Raw genomic sequence first — 27,550 nt, forward strand, 5'->3', positions numbered from 1 at the left:
AGCTACAGAAAACTAAGGGGAAATAAGGCAGTTGGAGAAGGGATCAGATATAAAGATACAGGGAAGATCAGTGGAGTAGGAGACTGAGAATGAAGGAGAAAGGGATGGAAAGGGGAAGGAAAATGGAATGAATTTAACACAATCATGTTATGTTTATATACAAAGCCACCATAGGGAATTTGACCTTTATGTATATGTAGAAGAAAGAAAATTTAGTAAAGTAGAAGAGAAAGAATGGGGAAGGAGGGAGAGGAGTAATGGGGTTTGAAATCAAATTCCTTGCATGCATGATTCTGTCAAAATGAATCTAAATACTATATATAATTACAGTGCTCTAATAAAAAAATATTTCTTATCCTTTATTAATAATTTAAAATAATTCATTTGATCTATCATAAATAACTTAAGATTTTAATAGAACTAATGCATTTATTATTTCTAGTGGCCTTTGTGTATATTTAGTTAGAATATCTAGGTATGCAGTGAGAGCATCTGAAAATGAATAAAGTCTTGTCATTCCTTTCACATAAATATATTTTATGACTGTCTCTTATGTTATTGTACTGGTTTGAACCTCCAGTACAATGCTGTATGTAGTTGGTAAGAGTGGATATCTTAGGGGAAAAAGTTTAATTTTTTACAGCAAAATATGATATTAGCTTTAGGCGTGTCATAGAAACAGATTTGCCCACGAATGAATACTGATTTTTATAATTGTTTTTGACAAATGTTGAGGTGAATAAATTAATGTTTTATCATTTCTTTTATTAATGTAGTAAATTATGCTAATAAATTTCAGTTAGAAAATCAGTCTTGCATACTTAGAATAAGACGCCCTTTTCATGGAATATTAATCTTTTTATGTTTTGTTGCAATGTATTTTCTAATATATCTTTAGGGACATTCAAAACTATGTTAATGTGTTATAGTGGTCTGTAATTTTGTTTTCTTGTAATATACTTGTCAGGTGTCAGTTGTAATGTCATTTTGGGCTCATAAAATGACAAATGTATTGTTCTCCAGCATTTTATTCCCTGAAAGAATTTGTTTAGCATTGTTCATTGTTTACCTTAAGTATTCGATAGAATTAACCAATAAAATGATCTGAACATATTTAAAGGAAATATGTGATAATTCAATACATCTATAGAATGTTTTGTGATAAAATCAGGATAATTAGTATTTTCGTCTCCTCATCATTTCTTCATGTTTGGAGTTTAACTTCCCCTTTGCTAGTCTTCATAAAATATATACAAGATTGTTGTAAACTCAAGTAACACTACTGTGCAGTAGAGCCCTAGAATTTATTCTTCCTGTCTCATGCTATTTTGGTACCCATATCTAACCTCCCTCCTCTCCCCACTCCCCCACCTTTCCCAGCATCTATTAATCACTATTTTACTCACTTTTGTGAGGTCAAAGTTTATAGCTTTCACATATGGAGAGAACATTCAGGATTTATCCTTCTGTGTCTGGCTCATTTCACTTGATATAATGTTGTCCAGTTTCATCTATTTTGCCACAAATTGCAGCACTATTCACAGTAGTTAAATAATGAATCAGCCCAGGTGTCCATCACAATGAATGGATAACGAAAATGTAGTGTGTATATAAACAAGAGGATACTATTCAACCACAAAAATGAATTAAATCCCATTGTAGATAATAAAATGAATTTGTTTTTCTTTCTGAATTCTTTTGTCTATTTTTAAAAACATATTTTGTGCAGGGCACAGTGGTGCATGCTTGTAATGCCAGTGGTTCAGGAAGCTGAGGCAGGAGGATCACGAATCCAAAGCCAACCTCAGCAAGAGTGAGGTACGAAGCAACTCAGTGAGACCTGTCTCTAAATAAAATACAAAATAGGGCTGGGGATGTGGCTCAGTGGTTGATCACCCCTGAGTTCAATCCCTGGTACTCCCCCCTCCAACAACAACAACAAAAGGGGGAGTGTTCAGTTTTTCTCTATATTTTTGCAACCTTTGGAGTTCTTTTAAAAGAATGTTTTTAAGTTCTCTAAAGTTGACACTAACCTGTTCATAATGTTCTTATTCTAATTGCCTATGTAACCTGAATTAATATTCCTTCTCCTTTTTTTTAAAATTCTTCCCTCTTTATTCTGATCAGTCTTAATAAGGATTTATCAATTTCCCTAACAACTTCAAGACCTAGATTTTGGAATTGTTAATTTTCTTTTTTTCCTTATTGGTTATTATTTATATATTTATTATATTTTTGTTCTCCTTAATTTTTGAGTAGGCTTACTTTTTCTCTTAATCACCATTCATTGTTTTAATTCTTCATCTTTCTGAATATGAGAATTTAACACTATAAATTTGTCTTTGAACAATATAGAGTGCATTTCATAAATATTAACAATATTTTTTTATTTTTAAAGTAGAATATTTTCTTTCTAAAATATTTTCTTTCTAAAATATTTTCTTTCTAAAAGTTAGAAGTTATCCAATCCCAAAAAACCAAATGCTGAATGTTTTCTTTGATATAAGAAAGCTGATTCATAGTGGGATAGGGAGAGGGAGCATGGGAGGAATAGATGAACTCTAGATAGGGCAGAGGGATTGGAGGGGAAGGGAGGGAGCATGGGGTTACAAATGATGGTGGAATGTGATGATCATTATTATCCAAAGTACAGGTATGAAGGTATGAATTGGTGTGAATATATTTTATATAGAATAAGAGATATGAAAGATTGTGTTCTATATGTGTAATAGGAATTGTAATACATTCCATTGATATATATATATATATATATATATATAAATATAAATAAATAAATAAATAGAAAAAATATAAACAACCACAAAACAGACAAAACAAGAGAAGTCTGAATGGCTCTTGGTAGTATTTGTGAGTTTGATATGCTTTTGACTAAGTATATCCCTCTACTGCCATGCAAATTGGAAGACCTGAAAATGGGCTGATCTCAAAACCTTACTGGTTTGAAGCAGAACTCAGGAGTGTCAAGGCAACCACCACTTTAGGGTATAGCAGAGAAGAGTCTCAAGATCTGAGAGTAAACTCTGTATCAATATTTCTTACAGCTACATTACACCTACAGACAGCTAGGATGTGCATGAACAGTGGAGATGAAGAAACCAGACTGAAAAGTAAAGACAGAAGAAAAGAAGCAGCTTTTTGAAGTCAAATGGTTTGATCACAGATATCCAGTACTGCAGGTGAGAAGAAGTTGACGTATTTAGTTCAGGAGTGTTAATGACCAACTGAAGAGCAACCTTAAAGAAAGAAAAGAAAACAGATTTCAGAGTTACTGCAATATTTTCTATTCTAAAATGTTCAATTTTCAACCAAAAATATTTACTTAAATACAAAAATTTGTAAATTGCAATCCATGCATATAGCAAAATAGTCTACAAAAATTGATCACAAGTGAACACACAGTTTGAATTTTGTAGTATTCACATCAGGAATTGTAAATATATTCAAGGAATAAAAGAAAAATATAATTTTTAAAAGTACACAGATGTATAACAGTAAATAAATGAAAATTCTTAAAAGGAACCAGTTGAAAATCTAAAGCTATAGAGGTATAATAACTGAACTAAAAGTTTCAGGAAATGAGTTCAACAAAACATTGAATATGACAGAAGAAAGAATAAGTGAATTTAAAGCTAAATCAATAGCAATCACCTAATCTGAAAAATCTAGAGAGAAAAACAAAGATGAAATGGACAAATTATTTTAGTTTTTTGAGACAGCATCAAGCTCCATATTTGTACAATTAAAATTTCAGGAAGGAAAAAAAAGGAAAATAAAAGAAAAAAGAAGAGAAAAATATTTGAAGAAATAACAGCTATAAACATCCCATTTTGGTGAAAAATGCTAAACAATTAATCCAATATATTCAACAAATCAGAAAAAAGAGAGCAACATAAGGTATACCCATGTACATTATAGTCAAATTGCTGATAGTAAAGAGAAACTATTGAAACAAGAGAAAAACGACACATACCATAGATTGGAATAATTATACAATTCATGGCAACATTTGCATCAGAAATTTGGATGATGGAGACATTGAAAAGGACATATTAAACGATGAAAGGAAAACACATGTTGAACCAGATTTTTATTTCCAGCAAAACTAATTAAAGATAAATAAAATTACAGCTAAAAACCTAAAAAGCCAACTATATTTTGCAATTAAAGAAAAAAAATGAAGATATTTTCAAATAAATAAAAATGTAGACATTGTGTTTCAGCAAATCTGTACTATAAGAGATAATAAAGCCAGTCCTTCAAACTGAAGGAAATTAGAACCCATGGTACCTTGGATATATAAAAAAAATGAAGAACGGCACTGAAAATTGTAAATGTTGGTTAAATATAAAAGAATATGCATACACATAATGTTTTCTTAATTTCTTTATAGTGATATATGATGGTTTTAAAATATAACAATATGTAGATTCATATAAATGGGACTATGCCATTGTAAATTTTCTGTATTTTGATGGAAAGTATTCAATATTAAGTTCAAGTAGATTATGTTAAAAGTGAAGTTCAAGTAGATTTTGCTAAAAGTTCACGCTGTAATCCCTAAACCAACAACTAAAAAATGGTGTAAGAAAAATAGGTATAAGCCTAGTATTAATACTTGTTTCTGAATCTCACTTATCTTTCTTTTTTTTTTTTTTTTTTTTGGTGTTGGGGACTACAGGAGATTGAACCCAGGGGGCTCTATCCTAAGATATTTCCCCATTTCTTTTAATTTATTTATTATTTTAATTTTGAAGCAGCATCTTTCTAAGTTGTCCAGGCTGGGCATGAATTTGAGATCAGGCTGTTCCAACTTTCCAAGTTACTGAGAATATAGGCATGGGCCTCCACTCCTAACCACATCTTGCTCATATTTTGATTCTGTATATGATGAAGGAACCAGGAATAGTATGGTAGCTAGGAGAAAAATTCTTGGGTCTACTTGTCACCAATTAGCTTTGTTATCATAGGATATTTAATTTTTTTATGTCTCGGTTATATGTCTGAAAATAATGAAGAAAATGATAATAATCCCTCAATGTTGCGAGTGTTAAATCCACATAATGAAGTTGGTCAATGTCTGGTATGGATTCATGTTACCAATCATTATTACTGTTCCTGTTGAATCAGTGGGTGAGTAGAGATGTAGATTGCAGGTGCAAATATTGGAGAAACACACCCTTTGATAGTGATAAGTCAGGCAAAGTGATTAATGTAGGCCGATTGCAGGGGTTGTTTTGAGGTGTCAAGACAATCTGAGGGGGGATAAAGTAGATTAGAAATTTAGGTGCAGATATTGCGGCAGCATAGGAGAAAGAAAAAGGGAAAGAGAATGAAAAGAAGGCAAAGTTACTTTTAAGAAAAAAGCATCTTAAAAAAGTAGACAGACAAGAATAAAGGGGAAAATGACCTTGAAACAGATCAGGATAGTCTTCAGAATGACTTTGAAACCAGATACTAATGAAATAGCCATATCAACATCTTGAGACGGCGCAGGGGGAGAGCGAATTCCTGTTTTTATTCCACTTTTATGGCATGCATCTAAAAACACAAATCCTGAGCTCTGTGATCTTGGGTTGGTTGCTTCAACTCTATTTTGGACTCAATTTGTTCATCTATAAAATGTAACTAGCTCACTAGGTTGTTAGGTTTTAAGAGGTTTATCATGTCCAAATAATATAATATTTAGCACACAATAGATGTACAAATTGTTGCTTTAATCATGATCTTTTTAGCACCTCCTTGTTCATATTCCCTTTTCTGCTTTCCCCAAAAGGATGTTCCCAACTCATAATAAAAAACAAAATTAGACCTGCTTCCTGAAACATCACCCATTGGGACTGGGAATCCTTAGAGAGATAAGTTGTTTGGATGGAAGCAAATATGGTTCACCACCTGGGGCTAGAAATGTGGAATGAGGTTTTCTGGTATCATTTGGAGACCTTGTTGTGCTCAGAATAGGTGTTTATGGAATGGACCTCAGAACAGGCTGGCTAGCTCGTGGCTGTCGAAAAGTAGGACTTGCTCTCACTGTGAGCCTCCTTGGTGAGTGGAGCATCTTCTCTAGTCAGAGCTCTCCCATGCTTTGGCAGGGAGGCACAGAGCCTAATGGATGATCTTTGGGCTAAGGGATGCTTGATGCACAATCAGCCATCGGCCCCATTCTTCCTTCAGCACTCACATAGTCTTAACATGAAAAAGGAGCCTCCCCTACTCTGCCCAAGGGATTTAGAAAGGATGAAATGACATGGGCAGTGGCTGTATAGACACAGATGTTTAAGTTGAGTAAGATATCTCTTAATCTGCATTAGTACTGGGCTCCTTCAAAATCTGAGGAGAGAAATCATTGTAAGAGGAGAATAATATTAGGTTAGCTACTAACCATACTTGTTCACTAGTCTTGATTCTGTGTGACTTCAAGAAATTAACTTCATCTTTTTTTTAATTTGTTATTTTTAGTTATAAATGACAGTAGAATGTATTTTGACATATCATACATAATTGAATATGACTTCCCATTCTGGTGGTCATACATGATGTGGAGTTACACTAGTTGTGTATTCATTTATGTCCAAATCATTGTACTGTCTTTCCCATTCCCATCCCCCTCCCTTCTCCTGGTTTCTCCCTGTCCAGTCTGGTGAGTCTTCACCCCTTCCTCCCCGAAGTTTATTGTGAGTTAGCTCCTGTATGTCAGAGAGAACATTCAGTCTTTGGTTTGGGGGAATTGACTTATTTCACTTACTATGATAGCATCCAGTTCCATCCATTTACCTACAAATGCCATAATTTCATTTTTCTTTATAGCTAATATTTCATTCTATATATATTCCACATTTTCCTTATCCATTCATTTACTGAATGGATAGTTTGTTCCATAGCTTAGCTATTGTGAATTAAGCTGCTATGAACATTGATGTGGCTGCATCACTATGTTATGCTTATTTTAAATCCATTGGGTATAAGCCAAGGAGTGGGATAACTGGATCAAATGGTGGTTCCATTCCAAGTTTTCTGAGGAATCTCCATGATGCTTTCCAGAGTGCTTGCACCAATTTGCAGTCCTGCCCACAATGTATAAATGTATTGTATTCCCTGAGTCCTTGCAAACATTCATTGTTACTTTGTTCTTGATAATTGACATTCTGACTGAAGTAAAATGAATGTATAGTTTTAACTTGCATTTCTCTAATTGCTAGTGATGTTGAACATTTTTCATTTATTTGTGGACCATTTGTATTTCTTCTTCTGTGAAGTGTCTGTTCATTAACATCACCTTTCTTGACTTTTGTTGCCTGATCTATAAGATAATATCTATTAAGCTGCCCATCTACATTCTAATAAGCAGTGTGTGTGTGTGTGTGTGTGTCTAAAGAAGGGTACATGAATATACATTTGGCACGTGTATCTTCATATTTGCATGTACTCAAATACATATGCATTTATCATGTAGTGGAAAGCCTGATGTATTTGTGGACATGTTCATTATATAATAACACATACTTCTGAATGTGTAAAATGTGCATAATTATGTGTGAGTGCTTTATATGTGCCTACACATATGCAGTCATATATGTATTTGTGTGCAAGTGTGTGTGTGCACATGAATGTCCGTTTTGACTGTGTGTCTGTTTGCAGGCATATGTACATATATGCATGAAAGAATGGATTCATACATGTTTGTGCCTAATATAACAAACACCTTGCTGAAACTTGACTGCAGTCTAAATCAGGCCTTTCTTTTCAGGTTACACAAAGAAAAGCAACTCCATATCAGCGGCCTTTTGATGGAACTAGGCATCTGCTATCAAGGTGTAAGCAATCGGCAAGCCGATCAGGAATATCCCCCAGAATGGTGCTACACAATGTGACTTTCTGGAGGGGCTTTGTTTTCCTGGGATTCTCCAGCTTTGGTGAACTGCAGCTCCTGCTCTTTACCTTATTCCTCTGTCTGTATCTTGTCACCCTGACCAGCAATGTCTTTATCATTGTCGTCATCAGGCTGGATAGCCATCTGCACACCCCCATGTATCTCTTCCTTTCCTTCCTGTCTTTCTCTGAGACCTGCTACACTCTGGGCATCATCCCTCGGATGCTCTCTGGCCTGGTTGTGGGGGGCCAGTCCATCTCCTATGTGGGCTGTGCTGCACAGATGTTCTTCTCCGCCTCATGGGCCTGTAGCAACTGCTTCCTTCTGGCCGTCATGGGCTTTGACAGATACGTGGCCATCTGTACCCCGCTGCACTATGCCAGCCGCATGCACCCTACCCTCTGTGCTCAGCTCATTGGTGCCTCCTTCCTAAGTGGGTACCTCTTTGGGCTGGGAATGACTCTGGACATTTTCCACCTGTCATTCTGCAGCTCCCATGAGATTCAGCACTTTTTCTGCGACACGCCCCCGGTGCTGAGCCTTGCCTGTGGAGATACAGCCCTGAGCGAGTTGGGGATCCTCCTGCTCAGCCTGCTGGTCCTGTTGGCCTCCTTCTTCTTCCTCACCGTCTCCTATGCCTATATCCTGGCAGCCATCCTGAGGATCCCCTCTGCCGAAGGACGGAAGAAAGCTTTTTCCACCTGCGCCTCACACCTCACGGTGGTCATTATTCACTACGGCTGCGCCTCTTTCATGTACTTGAGGCCGAAAGCCAGCTACTCTCTTGAGCGGGATCAGCTTATTGCTGTCACCTATACGGTGGTGACCCCTCTCCTCAATCCTATTGTTTATAGTCTAAGGAACCGGGCTGTGCAGACAGTGAGGAATGCTTTCCAAGGGAGCCTACTGGGCAAAGGATGAAGACTGGCTCAAAGGGATACTCTCCTGTGTGTGTAAGCTGGTCATGGATCAACAGGCCACATTTTCCAGACCTCTGGTCAAAGGTGTCCTACTCAGCAGCCACTGGAAGAGCCCATCCTGCAGGTCTTTCCTCCAAGGCTACTTGAGAAAGCAGAGGGAGGGCTTCTGACTCTGCTCTCAGTGTTCAATTCACAGTGAGCACAAAATATGAATTTTCACTTTCAGCCTCATAGATGCCCCTTTAGTTACTGAAACCCACTAAGAATTAAGGCTTTTCTTAATTCATTAAGATCATGACAATAAATTTGGAGTATTCAAGTTCAGGGCATTGGCTGGCAGAAACCCTAGCAGGGTCACTGTAGAGTTTTACAAAATCATACCATGATTAGAATATTTGACCTCTAATGCTCTTCCAATGTTTGGAATTCAGTGAAAAGCAGTATGACAGAATGATACCTTCCTAAGATGCAAAGAAAGGTTATTCCCCCTCTCACTGGGTATCTTTTATATCATTATATAGTGGAGCTTTCTATCTCTGACTTATTATTAGTTTACTTCCTTCATTTTAATTGTTTATGTAAGATGGGCAGATTCTGTTTCAGAAAATGTATTTATTTCCTATTCTCCTTGGTAAGTGCTGTTGCTCTCTGGTGTCAAGGACAGTCCTTTCTCCCTGACTAGGGTGTTATCTTTTGAATCTGTTGTAGGGCTATCTATTCTACCTATCCAGACTTCCACTTACAATGTTCCACACACACTGCCAGACATGGTTAGGGATAAGTGAAAGTGTAGTGTCTGTGGGCTCTCCCATCCAGCGAGGAGGTCGACGGAACAGGGTAGAGGAGAGTGTGGTTACAGAGTCGCTAATCAAGACCTCCGGAGACCAAGCAGGAAGCAGGTCTGATTTTACTGCACAGTCACCATGTATATATACTCAGGCAGTAGCTAAGCAGGTTACAGGCAGCCACCAATACAATTTCTACTACCTGTCTTTGCAGCGACCAGTCGAGGAGTGGGCCATGGAGCAAGTGCAGGGACTGCCACACATGGCCCCATGCCCAGGGCTGTGCCTATGGGGTAAGCGGTTTTCTGCTCACACGCCTAGCACAGGGGAGTGGCCTGCCACTCAGATGTCCTTAATGTGTGCCATGTATGCAGCACTCCATGCACTTGTCCCCACAGTAGTGAATTCCTAAAGCTGTCTGGTGGGAGCCTGAATGTCAGCCTTTCAACCTAGGTGACTGTATAACCCTGGATAAGTTGCTTAAGCTTCCCTCAGTTTCAAAGCCTTCATCTGAAAAAAAATGGTTGTAACTTCATAGTTTTGTTTTGGTGATTAAAGGGGATCATGAATGTAAAGACTTTAGCCTTAGTGATCGTCTAATAAATTTCAGTTGCTGTTATGAATGTGTTATGGAAAAGTGATGTTGGATTTTTTGTTCAGGGAAATTTTATTCTGGAGGGGGAAGACCAGAGAAGGCTTCAAGTCTAAGGTAGGATGTGACCTTGTTCCTGGAGAAGGAGTGACTCCTGAGTGCACTGACTGAGGACATTCACAGAAGGATGAACAGAATAACCACAGGTTGGGAGGTCAGACAACATAGACCTGGTCCAGAGGAGGGTGAGTTAGTTGTCCAGGAAGCTGAAAATGTCTCACAATTTACTGTGAAGTTCGCTCAAGTTAGGACTCATGTGTTGGGGGTGGGCGGCAATTTGAATACCTTGCTTCAGATATGACCCCTTGGGAACTGGGAGATAGAACACGATAAACCTAGGAGCCGATAGTGAAGTGGCATCGGTGATGAGTTTTGAGATGAACCCAGTGGCAGGGAGGATGATGGATTTCATCAGGGAGAAACCAGAGGCAAGGGTCTAGTAATCACTCCATTTCCATCATCCTCCAGAGAGGCAGAGGCCTGAACAGGGACTGTGACATCAGAAAATGAAGAAAACTACAATCATAAGAGATTTTAAAACAGTGGGATCCAGATCCATAGGATTTAGCCATGAGAGAGAAATGAGGGATGACTTCAGAAATCAAGGAATTTAGTCTGTGATGATATTTTTTTCCCCCAATTGGAATCCATAGTTTTTTATGTTTTCAGAAAAAACACATTTGTAATTAGAATTTGATGAAAATTAAATTTGGGAGAAGGGACCTACATCTTAGAGAAAAGAGCAAGATAGAGAGAAGTAGGTGAGTTATTTAGATAGCAGAAAGGTTGGCATTTGAGGAGAGGGGCCAGCTACCCTAGAGACCTTTTCAGTGTAGGATGGATCTTACCTCATTGCTCTGAGGGACTTGAGAAAATTTATTTCCATAACCTATCAATAAATAACCCAGCATGACAGTCCCTAAACGTCCACTGGCCAGTGGTGAGTAAGGGTGCTCCAAGAATCACTAAGCAATATTTAAAGGTAATTCTAATTTCCAAATGAAGCAGGCAAAAGTATGGAAGGGTTAGGAGTCACTTGGGGGGTTTGTTAGATATTTCTGAGGTCCATGTCTATAGAACTTGACAAAATTGATTTGGGTAGGAAACAACAGAAGTAGGCTATGAAAATTGCCTCTCTTAATTAAGAATTTGACCATGTGCTTTAAAAGGGCAAACATTCCTTCTAGATACAGAGAGAGAGAGAGAGAGAGAGAGAGAGAGAGAGAGAGAGAGATTAGTCCTGATGCCTTTCAGCTGTGTGACCTAGGAAAAATTTCTTAACATTTTGTGTCTCCATTTTCTCAATTGCAAAATGAAATGATAACAATATTCATTTTATAGGAATTTTGGGGGAAGATTAATATAAAATATTTAGAATAAGGCCTGATACACATTATGTACACAATACAACCATCTCTTATTATTTGAAGTTTCTAGCCAGTATCACCTTAGAGGGCCTTATCTTTTTACCAGTTGACATTGGTATAAGCCAGAGACAGATGTGTCCATAATTTTATATATCACAACAGAGCTGGATAGAGTGCTATCGCCCAGTACTATGTCTGACTGGAGAACACAGGAAGATAGATCTAGATCCCAGAGACATGAGAGGATGAAATACTGGGAAAGATTAAGCTATATGTAGGCAGAGTATGGAAACAAGAATTGATGGATGGAATCAGAAAGATTCATAAGAAATGAAGGGATATTCATATAGAAATAATACAATTTTGGAGAGCCAACCAAGCACTAGGTATTAAGAAAGAAAGAAAAAAATCAAGTCTGCAGCCAGAGATCTAGGGCCCAGAATTACAGTTTAAAGTAAGTAAACAGAAGGTCAAAAAAAGAGATGAATATTAATTAGGAGAACTTTGAGATTAAGAAGGATATTTGATACAAATTCTAATTGTTATAATATACAATGAATACTTATAGTTTCCTACTAAATCATGTATACTGATTAAAAACTTATACTTTTTCAATTTTATTTTTCATTTTAATTTGTTATATATAACAGCAAAATTCATTACAATTCATATTACACGTATAGAGCATAGTTTTTCATATCTCTGGTTGTACAAGAAGTAGAGTCATACCATTCTTGTCTTCATATATGTACTTAGGGTAATGATGTCCATCTCATTCCACTGTCTTTCCTACTCCCAAGCCTCCTCCCTTCCTCTCCCTCCCCTTTGCCCTGTCTAAAGTTCCTCTATTCATCCCATGCTCCACCCCCCCTATCCCCATTAAGGATCAGCATCCTCATATCACAGAAAACATTCGGCATTTGATTTTTAGGATTGGCTAACTTCACTTAGCATTGTATCCTCCAACTCCATCCATTTACCTGAAAATGCCATAATTTTATTTCCTTTTAATGCTGAATAATATTCCATTGTGAATATATACCACATTTTCTTTATTCATTCATCTACTGAAGGGCATCAGGTTGGTTCCACAGTTTAACTATTGTGAATTGTGCTGCTATAAACATTGATATGGCTGTGTCCCTGTAGCATGATGTTTTTAAGTCCTTTGGGTATAGACAGAGGAGTGGGATAGTTGAGTCAAATGGTGGTTCCATGCCTGTTTTTCTAAGGATTTTCCATACTGCTTTTCATATTGACTGCACCAACTTGCAGTCCCACCAGCAATAATGTATGAGTGTACCTATTTCACCACATCCTTATTGTTGTTTGTATTCTTAATAGTTGCCTTTCTGACTGGAGTAAGATGAAATCTTAAAGTAGTTTTGATTTGCATTTCTCTAATTGCTAGAGATGTTGAATGTTTTTTTTGTATATTTGTTGATTGATTGTATATCTTCTTCTGAGAAGTGTCTGTTCAGTTCCTTGGCCCATTTCTTGATTGAGTTATTTGTTTTTTGTTGTTAAGATTTTGAGTTCTTTATATATCCTAGAGATTAGTGCTCTATCTAATGTGGATGTGGTACAAATTTGTTTCCAAATTTCACTTCACCTCACTGATTGTTTCTTTTGCTGAGAAGAAGCTTTTTAGTTTGAATCCATTCCATTTATTGATTCTTGATTTTAATTCTTGTGCTATAGGAGTCTTATTAAGGAAGTCAGGGCCTAATCCCACATGATGGAGATTTGGGCCTACTTTTTCTTCTAATAGGTACCATGCCTCTGGTTTAATTCCTAGGTCCTTGATCCACTTTGAGTTGAGTTTTGTGCATGGTGAGAGATAGGGGTTTAATTTCATTATATGGATTTCTATTACACTTTTTTGCACAGATCTGATTTCAGAAGGAACTGTATGTAGGTCTGACCCTTTTATTTTAAAGCATTTTCATTGCTTCTTCAAACAAATATTATATCAGATAAATATTTCATATACATGTTGCTCAATCTCTTTTATAAGATGGCACAAGTTGTCTTTGCATGTAAAGAAGACTTTTTCATCCATCACATGCCTGAAATCTGATTTAGGTCTTAAAAATTCTTGGCAGGAGGGCTGGGGATATACCTTGGTGTTCAAGTGCTTGCCTAGCATGCATAAGACTGTAGCCTTGTTTTCCCATCTTGGGGCAGGGGGTAAAACCATGATTACCTTTTTTTTTGATTATTTTAATGCATGGTCTTAGACTTTCCATACTTGTGTGATACTACACAAAACTGATTTTTGGTGGCTTACTGGACTATACTTTTTTCAACTATAAAATTTTTAGCTACTTATAATTAATTTAGATATTTGTAGACATTCATATTCAAAATGCTTTCTTATTGTTATACTCCATGACATATTATTTGATTGTTCATACAAAAGTCAGTGAAATACTTATTTAATACTTATTTACTTAGTAGCAGAAAAGATAACTTTTTAGTGTTGACCAGACTTCTTTTTATGCGGCTCCTATGATAGGGATTGAGACAAGATGGTAATCAAGTGGCAGTGTGCATGTATTGAGAAGTGAGGGCTATTTATGTGGGATATTAGGAGTTTTATTCGAAGCAAAAAAAGACCTAAGAATTCTCATAACCAAATGACACCATCACCTTTTTACAAATCAGGCCAGAATATAAGCATTTGAACTTCTTTAGAGCAAACCTGTCCTGAAAATTCCTGGTGAGAACACTGCCTCTTGTTTTTTTTTTTTTTCTGTAATTTGTAATTTTATTAAAACTCCATTGACTTTTTAATTGAAGATTAATTAAAAAAATAACACAAATGTTCTTTTTACTACATTAAAACTTACGAAGAAATTCAGGCGATTGGAAAACAAGGAGGGGAGCCCTGCTATACTGGAATTTTGTCCTTTTCATAATGATAACATCAACTATAATGGTAAAGTATGAAAAAGGAACAAGTTAAAAGAAAAAAACTTCTCCATGTTGATCTCCATATGGTTCCATTTTACAGACAAAAATATTGCAGTTCCTCAGAAAATCAAATATCTTCATTTTCAAATGTAAGAATTTAAAGAACTTCTAAAGTTAAAAAGAAATGGCAAATTACCTTGCCATTTGGCAAAAGACCTTGGCAAATTACTCTACTATAGCCATTCTTTACAGTAAAATTAGCTAAGTAATGCACAAGCTCAATTCGGTCAGAAACATTTTATTTTATTTCTCCCTTTAAAAACATACTTTATTTTCTAATTAATCACAAGAAAAATGATAAAGGTATATAGAAACCTAACAAACAAAAAATAAAGCCTGGCACTACTCAGCAGTGACTAGTTGCCTGCAAAATAAGCCCATAGTTTCCTCTCCTCCAACTCTGTTAACTTCTCACGCTTGCCCACAAGCTTGATATATTTTTTAAATCCTGCAATAAATGTAACACACACATACACACACACACACACACACACACCCATCTTTTCACCCTCCACCCTCCCTGTTTCCTTCATTTCCCAATACTTTCTCCCAAACTGAGGTTTTCCATGATCCTCAACAATCTGCTCATCAATTGCCAAAGTAGGAATTGGTGAAGCCAACATAATCATAGCCAGCAGGCTGGCTTCGACCCCGTGGGTCCATATACTGCTGCATATGTATGGTACAGAATGACACCTGTTCTGGGGTTAAGGCCTAAAAAACATAAAAATAGAAAAACAGCGTTACAGAGACTTGAAATGGCTGGTTCCCTGAGGCATTTTGTATGCTCTAAGTGTAGGAGGTGGAGAGCTTTTGGAGGGAGGAGCAAGCTCTGCTCTGATCACAACTTTTATTCATAAATTCATGATTTGTAATGAAAAAGACCACCTCAAATTTGCAGCGTGGCTCTTTCTTCAAGGAAAGAGCTAACTCATTATCACTGTTCGCTCTCATTGCGTAAATTTGACTTGTTAGATACAAGGGAAATGAATCAGCATTAAAAGCTGAGCTGTAGGTTTTGGATTGACTCTGTTAGTCATCAGAGAAGCACTGTAGATTTTTGAGCTTCCTTAAGACCAAATGAAGTGACCAAACAAATGACATATTGTGAAAAAGGAAGTCTGAGGGAAAAGAAAATGTGGGTAGGTGGGTGGGGTTTTCAAAGTAAGGTAACTGAGATGACCATAATCCAGATCATGAAAGAACTGGAATCTGACCTGCTTCAGGTCCTCTTTGGTAATATAGGCCTTGCCCTCTGCCAGGGATTGGAAAGCATTCTCTATCTCATCACTGGTCTTGATGTTCTCCGACTCCTTGTCAATCAGGAATGATGTATAGTCCTCCAGTGAGACATAGCCCTTCCTGCAGGAGAAATGGAAGAGAAGATGGACCTTCCCAAGTCAGAGAAAAAGGCAGGCTCTCTTCCATGCTATTCAGTGTTCAGAAGACAGAGAGCAGCTCTATTCTCCAAGTTCTTCCTTCAAATCAACTCTCTTCGTCTTGATAATCTACCCACCTTACAGACAAATAAACATTGATAAGCTCTAGACTCTGTTCTGCATGGGTTGGTCTCTTTACACAGTTTTGGAATTTCCCATCAGCACCAGTCCCACATATTTAAATAATGGCTTGTCTTCTTTGGTCTTCTGTATTAGAAAGAATTGGTCCCAAACAGTAACTTATTCTGTCTTTGACTATACCACTCTCACAGTGCACACACCTCTACCCTCAAGTGTTAGCTCTTGAATCATCTAACATTCCTTAAGATCTCATATATGTGAAAGGATTCTTCTCTCAAGTTCCATCCTTTGAAATAGCTGAAATCCATAAATCAAACATAAAACATGAATTGGGAAAATTGCAGAATGAGGGACTGAGTTGGAATTAATGCCATTTACTTCTCAGTTATTCATGAAAGAAAATCAAAAGCTTCCCAATTCATTTATGGTCTCTCTCTCTCTCTCTCTCTCTCTCTCTCTCTCTCTCTCTCTCTCTCTCTCTCTCTCCCCTTTCTGATCATCATATGAGCCGCATCCCTCTGCCACATTCTTCCTCCTCTGCCCTATCTCAAGTCCCAAGGAATGGAGCCAGCCTTCTATGAACTAAGACCTCTGAAACCAAGAGCCCTCAAATAAACTTTTCCTCCTTTACAATTGTTCTGATCAGATCTTTTAGTTGCAACAGTGAAAAAAACTGATTAAAACACCATCCAAGCCCCAATCCCTGCCTTGATCTGACTCTTGGTCCTCTTCTTACCTTCCTGGATCCACAGCATCCAGGAACTTCTCAAACTTAGGCTCAGGTTCATCCTCCTCCACCATGGGCAAGTAATAATTGAGTCCTCGCAGGCAGGATCTGAATTCTTTGTGAGTCAAGCGCCCTGTCAAATTCTCATCAAAATGTCTAAAGAATAAAAACATGTTATGAAACTCAAGAGAGAACCAAGACTAAAACAGAAAGGAACAGGTCTTTCTTGTTGCATTAGACAGACATGTCATAGGTCTTGAGAGATTAGAGAGCCTCTCTGTATCTCTGTATTTTTTTAACCTAATGAATAGAGGGAAAATCATAAAGAATTGAGCATAAATGAAACATATTTAGTCCAAGAATCTTATAGGCACTTCATATTAAAAGCTGTAGCTGAAGCAAATTAACATATGTAGATCTTCATTTAAGATCTCATCAAGTCAATCAGAGGGGAAAAAAAGGATTAGTTAGTTTTCAACTAATTCTGAATGGTCTAGGAAACAAAGCACCAGTCAACTAGGAAGTTCTACTCACTTATAGGTGGTGCTAAACTCCTTTAGAGTCTCCTCACTCACACCTATGGTATCCCTGAAAGGAAAGCAGAAATTAATCCATGAAATAAAACAAGAGCAGCAAAAGACATCCCACATGGAAGAGAGAGGAATTTTAAGGGACATATACTATTTGAGTCATCTAGCTCAGAGTTTGACAAACTGTGCTCCAGGGGCCAAATCCAGCCTGCCCTCTGTTTTTACAGTCCATGTGTCAAGAATGGGGTTTCCATATTTCATATAGTTGAAAATAATCCAAAAAAGAGCATTTTATGAAACCTGAAATTTATATAGAATTCAAACTTTAGTGTCCATAAATAAAATTTTGCTGGAACATGTTCATTCCTGTATGAATGATCTATGGCTACCTTGCAACTACATCAGTCAAGCTGAAATGCTACAACTGAAACCACTGGACTCACAAAGACGAAAGTATTCATAACAAGGCATTTACAGGATTCCTTGCCAATTCCTGATATAGATTAAAAAAAACTGCCAAAAATTTATGGAGGCCTAAAAAAGCTGCTTTGAGATAATTTATCTTTAAAAAACATTTTTACTGTTCTGCTCTATTAGGCCATACCTGAATATTTCTCCCATTCTAGATATTATATTTTGAATGACATTTTGCTAAAGGGAATGTATTCTGAATAGATCACACAAGATGGTGAAGGGACTCCAAAAATTGGATTGAGTCACTTGTCGAGGTAGATAATGGGTAGACTCAGGGGAAAAGACATGTGTCTTATTTCGTTATAGATCCCAGTGTAAAGTGAAATAGTCCCTCTGTGGAAATGAGAAAGAGCACGGGCTCTGGAGGTGAGTGCAGTACTTCTGAAGCAGCTCTTCAATCTAGTACCCCACCCCCAGCCCTTGGTTAAGACCTGCACCATCCCTGCCCTGGCTGTCGACCCTCCATACTTGGCTTGGATCTGTTGCTCCAGATTGTGCTGCATTCGCATCCCCAGCTCGTGGAGCTGGTCCCACTGCTGGGCCAGACCAATGGTGCTGTATTTGATGTCGAGGATCAGAGCCTCTTCCATGTTGTCTCCCAGGTCCTCGATCTTGGTCAACTGACGCTTCATGGCCTGGATCTCCTTCTGCTTCCTCTGGATAAAGAGAAGAGAGGTAGTCAGTCAGACTTCCAGCTCCACACCTGGAGACAGGAGAGGAGTGAAGAGGCTGAGGAACTTGAGTTTCACTAAATTGCCCCTTTTCAATTATTTTCAGGAACCTGCTTCTCTTTTATGAAAATCACTTCACTCTGTAGTCCTCGTTTCTGGAATAGTGGCATATTTAGGTGAGATGATGCCTATCATTCTGGTATTCTCTTTTAAATGTTTTTATTGGTGCATAATAATTATACTCTAGTTGTTTTTATTGGGACATATTCATACATGCACTTAGATTTGATCAATTTAATTCCCCAGTTCGTTCCCTTGTCCCCTCCTCCTGCCTTCCCCTGATATCCCTCTCCTACCTTACCAGTCCCCCTTCTATTCTTTAAAATATGAAGTTTAGAGTTAATAGCCATATCTTGGAAATAAAGAAGAGCAGAATTTCTGGGACTCATGCATCATCAACTCCCAGTGATTGCATGTGAATTATCTGCATTATTGATTGTGGCTGAGCTCTAAGTGTTCAATCCTGGACCCTTTCATCATCCTGCAGATGTGCATGGGTTGCTGCTGATACCCAAGCACATTATGGCAAATTTCTGCAAATTGCCTATGGTTTCTCAATGAGGGAATATTGTCCCCCAAGGAGAGGAGGAATGAATTGGATATGATGATGGTGAGGGATGTGTGAGAAAAGTTAGATGTTATAAGGCTTGGGGGTCCTCCAACTATCAACTCTAGTTGACACCTTACTCTTCTGTTGTTATGAAGAAATTAAATTTAATTAAATGTATTTATTTTATTTTCCTCTTGGGAAAAGGCAATTGAAAATAAGATGGAGAAACACTATTCTATGCCCATTGTTTCACTCAATTGTTGGGAGATGATCTAGATTCAGTTATAACATTTTACCACATTAAGTAAGAGCACAGATTCACTGATGTTCCAGGCTATAAGCTAGGAACCTTTCTATCTGCTCCCTTACTTAATTGTTACAGCAACTCTGTAATAGAGATATTAGCTCATTGTATAAATGCAAAACTGAGGTCCACATCTACAGTGTGGTGGCCTGTGGTTAGAGTGCCACTTGATGGCAAGAGGTGGGACTGCATCCTTAGCTTTGGGATTTATGGTGATATGTACCTAAAAACATCACCATGTTGCTGTTAAGTGATTTCCCTTGAGTTCTTTTTTAATTCTGGCAATGTCTTCAGCGAATAAACAATCATTACTTACTTTATTTGCATCCAATTGGGCTTCTAGAGTTCCTGTTTCTTTGAGTAATGATCTAGTTAAGAATCAAAGGAATACATTAGTCATAATATCAGAGGACAATATTTCATGCAGATGTAACAACTTGAAGCCCCTACACAACTCTGCCTCTACTTCTCCCAAGTTATATGGATTCTATAAAATGAAGTTTCACAAAACTAAATTTTCAAACCAAACCTTCTGTTTGTGGCAATCATTCAGATTGATGAGAAGGACACAGGACTGCCTAGTTCTTTCTTCTCTGTGTAGGAAAGACTTGCATGTGTATTTCTAGTTCTATTATTACATACAGTCATCCCTTGGTACCCATGGGGATTGGTTCCAGGATCCCTATGAATACCCAAATTGTGGCTATTCAAGTCCCTTTTATAAAATGGCACATGTTTTCATATAACCCCCCCTCACCTCCCATGAACTTTAAATCATCTCTTGATTACCCGCAATTCCTAATATGATGTAATTATTAAGCAAATAGTTGATATATCATACTGTTTAGGTGATAAGAAAAATACTGTAAATGTTCAGTACAGACAATATTTTTCACAAATATTTTCAATCTACATTTGGTTGAAACCACAGATGCAGACCCGGTGAATATTGGGCTGACTCTGCATACTTAAACAATGTCAACAAGGCTCCACCTACTGGAATATAGGGGTAGAATAAAATAAATTAGCTTCTTTCTCATCCCGCATTTTTATTTATGCATTATCATAATGTAATGGGATCATGATGCCTCAATTCTAAGACCTCCTTATTTTCCAGAATAATATAAGAAAATAATTCTTATTCTTAATTCTTCCAGAATAATATAAGAAAACAAACATGATAGCATGAAATACTGACCCATCCAGAAAATAAGCCCTGGATACGAAGGACCGGAACATGAATTGGAAGAGAGAAAAGAGAGATCATATGTTAACATGGATCACTTCAATCATCTTGTTCCTTCAGATCTAGGAAACATTCTAAATCATTTGTTGCCATAAAATATGAAGCTTTCCACTCTGTTTCCAAAGTCTCCCCCACCCTGAGAAACTCTAAGCTTTTCGTTGAAGCTCCTTGCTTTAGGATAGAGAGCACAGATGTAAAGAGCAGATGTTTAGTGTTGAGCACACACTGCCAGGGCCTGATAAGGGAACCAAACCAGAGACAGAGGAGAATGTGCTATTTCCTATGTATTTTTAGACATGATGCAAGAATTCTTTTTGTTCACCTCATTTTCCTTACCAAGGAGTATATAGAAGTAGCATATGTTATGGCTTCTCCAGCCACTCATTTAAACATCAAAACTCCACAATTCTGACCTACCTAATACATACATTCTACCAACTTGGACCATTTGTTCTAACAACTGTATCCTTTAGATTTTCACTTTTCCAAGTCATTTCCCGAGGAGATGTGATAAATATTATCTTCATGTATAGAACATTTTAGGCTTAACAAGTACAGTTACCCCTTATTAGCTCATTTGATTTTCATTAAAACTCTAGGGGGCAGGCAAAATAAGAGCTTCATGGTAGGTGCCAATAAGTACATATGAGCTTCTTGTTGTGCCAATAAGTACATATGTGACCTTAAGCAAGTGAATTTATTAGGTGAATATCTTCACACACTTAGAAGTAATAATGGTTGTTCCTTGCATTTTTCAATGTTGCTCTGAAAGGTAAGATCAGAGATAGGAAGCAATTTGTAAAGTGCAATGTGTCATGTAAACATAAGGATTGTTATTACTTTGGACTGCAATTATAGGCAACAGGAGGAAACTGAGAATATTAAGGAGAGAATAAAGAAGGGTGAATATGGTGGAAGGATGAAATTCTTATTTTTTGAAGCTATAAGGATTAAAGCAATCAAATCCAAACATATAGCACAGTCAGTATGTGATTTGGGGACATAGTACATGCCATGGAAATCTCTCCACTCCCCTTCAGAATGCATGTCATCAAATAATGTGTGTGGCTTAGGGGTGTGGGGTTGGAGGGAGCCCAGCACACCTGGTCTCCTGAATCCACTGAAGGAAGGCACTGGCATTCTGCTCAAACTCTTGGCACATCTCAAAGTTCTTGACTTGTCTTGCCTCTTCTTTTTGTAGCTCCTGCTCTCGCTCCTAAAACCCAAACCATAGACAGTAAGACTCACATGAAAAACCTGCCTTTGCCGTTAGAGAACCAGTTTGTCAGCTTAGTTGGACATCCCTCTCCAAAATCTAACCTATCTTCCACAGGCACATGTCTATATGTTCCTATTTCTTCTTACCCCACCTCCTCCCATCTCCAAAATGTAGAAAAGGCTTGTGTCGCTCCACGTAAGTACTTACAGGAATGTCTAGTGACAAGTAAATGATTAGTAACAGCAAACTTCCCCTCTTCTCAATCTTTTTTCTTTTTTTGATGTGTGTGTGTGTGGAGGGGGGTAAAATTAAATTTAAAAGACCAGATAATCATCTTTAAATGGAAAGATAGTAATAAGAGTTGCCATTAAAAATGGTGATGGGGTGAGTTTTTATTGGTTAACCTTTTACTTTTTTCACTTTTCATAGTTTCAATAATGCCCATCATCATAGATAACAAAAATTAAAAACAAACTCATAAAAATCAGTTTGGGTGGTATGTATAAAGTAGAGGATGCCTTGGATGGGGGAGAGATAGGACTTATGAATACATACATATGCACACACATATGCCCAATGTTTCTTAGTGTTAGTTTGTGACTCCTTTCTCAGTTTAATTACTAACAATGTTCCTTTTTTTCTTGTAAGACACCGAAGTGGATGACAAATTAAGTGGTCATGCTCACTGCAGGCAAAAGTCACTCTTCTGCCTCAAGTTACCTTGATCATGTCAGGTAGTTGCTTCCAGATCCTTTCCAGCACCTCCACCGTCAGCCAGGTGTAAGGGCTAGAAGGCACATTTAAGGCCTTAATCTGCTTGTCTAGCGCCACCAAATAGTTGAAGTCTTCCTGAGCCCCAGCCAGGGAGGCCAGGAAGGCTTCGTGCTCCTTCTGCAGCTGCCGGACCTCCTGCAGTGACACGCAGTGCACAGGCTGTGACAAGTCCTCTTCCACGTTCTCACACCAGTTGTTGAAAGCTGAAGCCTTGTGTGCGAATTCCATGAAGAGCTCCTCAGCCTGCAGAGGAAAAACCAGACAGACTCATCCCTCCTGATAAAGCTTCTCAGCAGAAGAGAAGATTGAGGATAAAAATAATGACTGTCTTCTGAGAGCCAGCACTCTCAAAGGGATGAACTAAAACCAGGAGGAACCATGTGATCAGATGAACGGACAGGAGAGGAACAGCCCTGGGCTTAGAATTTTCTCACTGTGTGAAAAACTAGTCAAGTCTTTCATCATTTACAAATGAAAATCTGAATGACTCTGAAAGTTATTTCACCTCTTAAGAGTTTGAGAGTGGCAAGGTAGTTTACAACTACATTTCTTATGCTAGTATGAGCTCAGGTTTTATCTGGTGCACACAAGACATGCAGAAATGGATGATGAACAAATACAGGGAAAAATTACTACAAATCAGGCAACTCTTTTATTCTTTATCCACTTCCTCTTTTTTCCCTTCAAGTTTCTGCAGACCACATCCTGCTGACAGTTCTGAGCATACTAAGTCATTTTCCTAGCTTCCCAGTAACCCTTGTTCAGATCTAATCTCACTTCGGAAGCTTCTCAAACCACTGCTTTAAAACATTTCCTACACTTGACCTACATCCTTAGCATGAATCTACGTATTGTCTAAAGTTGCCCATGCTCTTGAAAGACTGAATTACTAAAAGAGTCTTTCCAAAGAAGCACAGATTTTTACAAACGGCAGGTGATCAAAAATAGTTTTAGACTTAAAATGCAACCTAGATTTTGGGTCAGCAGATTGTATTTCTAAGGAGATCTATCTTGAGAAAATATGAAAATGGGTTTCCTCTCCTACTCACCACAGACTTGAAGAAAATTCACCTAAATGGAGTGGAAAGGGATAAAGGTATTATACCATTACTTCTTATCTTGTGAACTTACTTCAACAATATATATGGTTAATTGATTTATTTAATTTTTTTCATTTAAGATTTGTTTCTATAGGCCCTATGTTCTTTTATTAACAGAGATTTGCATTGTATTCTGGGTTCTTGTATTCTTGCAGCAGAGAATTTCAAGAAAGGCATAAAATATAGTAAAATCAGCAAAGTCTGTTAAAAAAAAAGGTACCCCCAAGGGAGAAGAAGGGCCATTTTGAGTGACAACACCTTTTTTTGTGAGCTCAGTTTTATTGGGGTATGAGGACAGAGTTGATAGAAAGTTCCACTCAAGTATCACCTTCAAGCTCTGGATTGACAGACTATATTGATTAGCAGCCTAATGGCAAGTCTCAGTCATCTTGGCCCAGCTGACAGGTTCTACTTAGAACTTGGGTTTACAGAATTTATTGTCAGTATAGGCTGGTCTCAATTATCCTGTTTTCCAAGTTTTCGAATCTCAGGTCTGTATTATTTGAGAGTGATCTTGCTTAGGATGCTGTAGCCATCAGGCCCTTTTAATGCATACACTCACCCTTGATTCTTACCTCCTGAATTTATCTATACTTTGTCCTGTAGTAAGAGGAATAGTTTATAAAGCTGGTGTTAGGCAAGGGTCCTGAAAGAGCTATCTTTGTCAGCCTGTACAACTCCACTAAGGCAGAGCTGTTGATTGACTGGTTTGCTCTGTACTATTTTTTCCAACCCCTGACTGACTGATTATGTCTAACTGCTACCTAACACTTAAGCAGAGTAGAAATTAACTAAGGGTCCAGACTGACTTTCATGTGTGTGTTTGTTTCTCAATTTCTTGAACTCCCGGCCTTAACTTATTGCCAAGTACAATGCTTCTTCTGGTCTGGGGATGCTCAAAAATTTCCCTGACCCTCTTTTATTATTAATATACTTTATAATATATACACAATGCCTTAGTAGCCACCACTGGAAAAAAATTTTAATCACTTATATCCATATAGAATTTAGTGGTTTCTATTTCATTTTCAGATCCATCATCTATTTTAGTAGTAATGACAGAGGAAGTCAGGAGAGGTTGGCAATATTGTCCTTTTTCTTAAATGGGAAAGCAAGTTTCAAAAGAAATGTCACCTGACCTATATAAAGGCTTCCCACCTAGGAAATGTCAATATGAGTTGAGAACATGTTTTACGGCTACTATCCGGTACTCCCTTTATTTGAGTTAGATAAAACTACAAGGTCAGCCTTCACTCCTCCCTGCCAGTTTTAGTTCTAAGTATGTGAAGACCTTCTACCCTTCTGTTCCAACCACCTCTTCTATTAATTACATGTTTCTGACTTCCGTCTCAAGTTGGTTGTATAACCCATCAATCCATTTTTAAAAGCCCACCTTTTAATCTAAGAAAAAAAGAACTCATTTTCATTCAATCAGAATATCTTCTTGATCTTTTTCAATGCCCTAATTTGTCTTTAGATTTTCCAAACAGGGTTTCCAGTGTCTATTTCTAAATTCCATGGTTAATATCCATATGGCTGAGACCTAATCATGCCTCATCCTTTTCCTTACTTTCTGTAGAGGCAGCTGCTTTTCCAGCAATTTCTCTCTGTGGGCTGCAGAGGCTTCCAGCAACTGCTCCCAGCGCCTTTGCAAGGCGTCATGGCGCTCCTCAATGGCTTTGCTCTGGCTGTGCTGAGCAGCTACCAGTTGGTCCTTCAGCTCAGTGATCTCAGCAAGTTGCTCTTGTTGGAAGCTCTGAAGACTGGCATCCAGTGTGTCCTGAGAAAGACCAATAGAGTGGCAATCAGCAGGAAAAATGTATGGGTTCCAGGAGGTCATGCACACCTGGCTTCCTCAGACTTCTATCACTTAAAAGATGAAGGCAAGGCAAGAATTAGGGTGATGGCCAAGAAACAGCAAACATGAATTAGAGGCTTCAGGGAACACTTGGATTTGGAATTTTGGCTATGTCCCACTGTATGTAGACTTCATAATCCGATGTTAGACTAGTTATAAAAATTAATATTAAGGGAATATTGGATCGTAATATTATATTCCAAATTTTCCCCATGAAAATTAAACCTTTCTATAGCATGCACACTTTCCCAGACTCTCTTACATCTCTTACTATACACTCTGTTCTAATTAGTAGCAGTGTCCTACTAAAGACCTTGGATGTGCACAAACTACAAAAAGACCTCATACGGGTGCCAGATACACAAATTAAATTTTAATACCAACATTGCAAAATTCAGGAATTTTACTTCTAGCTTTACATGTTGCCTCATATTAGACCAAATCTCCCTTTGAGAACAATTTTAGCACCTGGATTAAAAAAAAAATCTGGGGAACCAAAGATTGAAAGGGACATAAAAATAAAACTGTAGAAAAGTTGGTCAATATTGGCCTCCCTTCCCTCTCAAGGCATTTTAAATTCCTAAACTGCATAGGAAACACGTCCTAGAAGCCAAACAGAAATAGATAATGATCTAAAATGCCAAGTAGAATTCTTGGTAGTGTTACAATGCTGACTTCAGGATCCATCAAGACAGAGCAGCCCTGATTAGAGGACTTTAGATAGGGAATAGGGGTGGGAGGGAAAGGGAGGAAGAAGGGGAATAGCATGGATAGTGGAAGGAGACCCTCATCATTATACAAAATACATGCATGAAGATGTGAATTTGGTGTCAACATACCTTTTATACAATCACAGATATGATAAATTGTGGTATAAAGGTGTATTAAGAATTGTAATGCAATAATAATAATAATAATGAGAGCTCATGTATAATGGCATAATTTTGTGTAAACATACTTTACATACAGAGTTACAAAAAATGGTGTTGTGAACAGGTTATTATGATTGTAATGCATTCTTCTATTGTCATGTATGTAAGGAAAAAAAGTTAAATAAAAAAAGAATTCTGCAACCTGTACACTCAGAAAAATGAGAAATTATACCCCATCTGATATGTATGATATGTCAAGATCATTGTACTGTCATGTGTAACTAATTAAAACAAATAAAAAAAAGAAGGCAGAAAAAAAAACTTATAAAAGGCCTTAGGAGTAAGAGCAATGTGTTCAAACGCTCAACAAATAAAAATAAAATAAATGCTGAAACTGTGTTTAGAATCACTTTAATCCCTGACCAAAAAATGAGGAAGATGGATGGAGAAGGGTCGTTAAATTACCACTTTAACCCAAAATTTTTGAATTAACGTCTTTAAATATAAATAAAATCAGTTTTTCAATAAAAATTATCAAGTTAGAAAAATAAAGTAATACCCAAAAGTGTGATATTTACAAGAGACACATCTAATATATTATTACACAAAACTTTTAAAATACTCAAAGAATAGAAATAGATACACATTGCAAACATTTAAAAAGAAAATTAGTTTACTATATTACTATGTGAAAAAAATAATTTAAGTTAAGAACTGTTATGGGCTAGAAAGAGGAGCATTTCATAAGCAGAAGTATCAGCATATAAGATGATTTCATGATTCTACCTAAAATTTTAACCTAGACCAAAATATATAAAAATAACAAAATATTTTAAAACATAATGACCACAATCTGGTTGATATTGTAAACCACTGTAAAATGCATAATCTACATGAAATATTCACCAAAACAGAACATTTATTGGATATAAATAAATATTCTGAAATAATATAGAGGATATTTTCAAAACACAATATAATTAAATTATATATAAATCTTAAAAAAAAGATGAGAAAATTCCCCAGTGTTTACAAATTAAATAATATACTAAGAAAT

General features: G+C 37.2%; 3 protein-coding genes across 3 annotated transcripts in view; 2 read left to right on the forward strand and 1 right to left on the reverse strand.

Annotated features, from left to right (window-relative positions):
- The window catches only part of LOC308655784 (interferon-activable protein 203-like), a 441,182-nt gene that overhangs the window by 103,039 nt on the left and 310,593 nt on the right, over positions 1 to 27,550 (forward strand). The window lies entirely within an intron of this gene.
- LOC308655794 (olfactory receptor 10Z1) lies at positions 7,871 to 8,809 on the forward strand (the record flags this gene model as incomplete). The annotated part of the gene is made up of 1 exon (XM_081306074.1): positions 7,871 to 8,809. The coding sequence occupies one exon, from the start codon at positions 7,871 to 7,873 to the stop codon at positions 8,807 to 8,809; it is 939 nt and encodes a 312-aa protein (XP_081162200.1).
- Positions 14,841 to 27,550, reverse strand: part of SPTA1 (spectrin alpha, erythrocytic 1) — a gene marked incomplete at its 5' end in the record, with an annotated part of 73,073 nt that continues 60,363 nt past the window's right edge. The window contains 10 exons of the mRNA XM_081306060.1: positions 14,841 to 15,302; positions 15,806 to 15,950; positions 16,845 to 16,991; positions 17,370 to 17,423; positions 18,308 to 18,495; positions 19,741 to 19,792; positions 20,623 to 20,640; positions 21,774 to 21,886; positions 22,610 to 22,906; positions 25,334 to 25,543. Coding sequence (XP_081162186.1) covers positions 15,177 to 15,302; positions 15,806 to 15,950; positions 16,845 to 16,991; positions 17,370 to 17,423; positions 18,308 to 18,495; positions 19,741 to 19,792; positions 20,623 to 20,640; positions 21,774 to 21,886; positions 22,610 to 22,906; positions 25,334 to 25,543 — 1,350 coding nt within the window. The 3' untranslated portion in view covers positions 14,841 to 15,176. The remainder of the gene's footprint in view (positions 15,303 to 15,805; positions 15,951 to 16,844; positions 16,992 to 17,369; positions 17,424 to 18,307; positions 18,496 to 19,740; positions 19,793 to 20,622; positions 20,641 to 21,773; positions 21,887 to 22,609; positions 22,907 to 25,333; positions 25,544 to 27,550) is intronic.

Source organism: Spermophilus citellus, assembly GCF_964194105.1.
Source record: "Spermophilus citellus genome assembly, chromosome: 9".
Taxonomy (NCBI): Eukaryota; Metazoa; Chordata; class Mammalia; order Rodentia; family Sciuridae; genus Spermophilus; species Spermophilus citellus.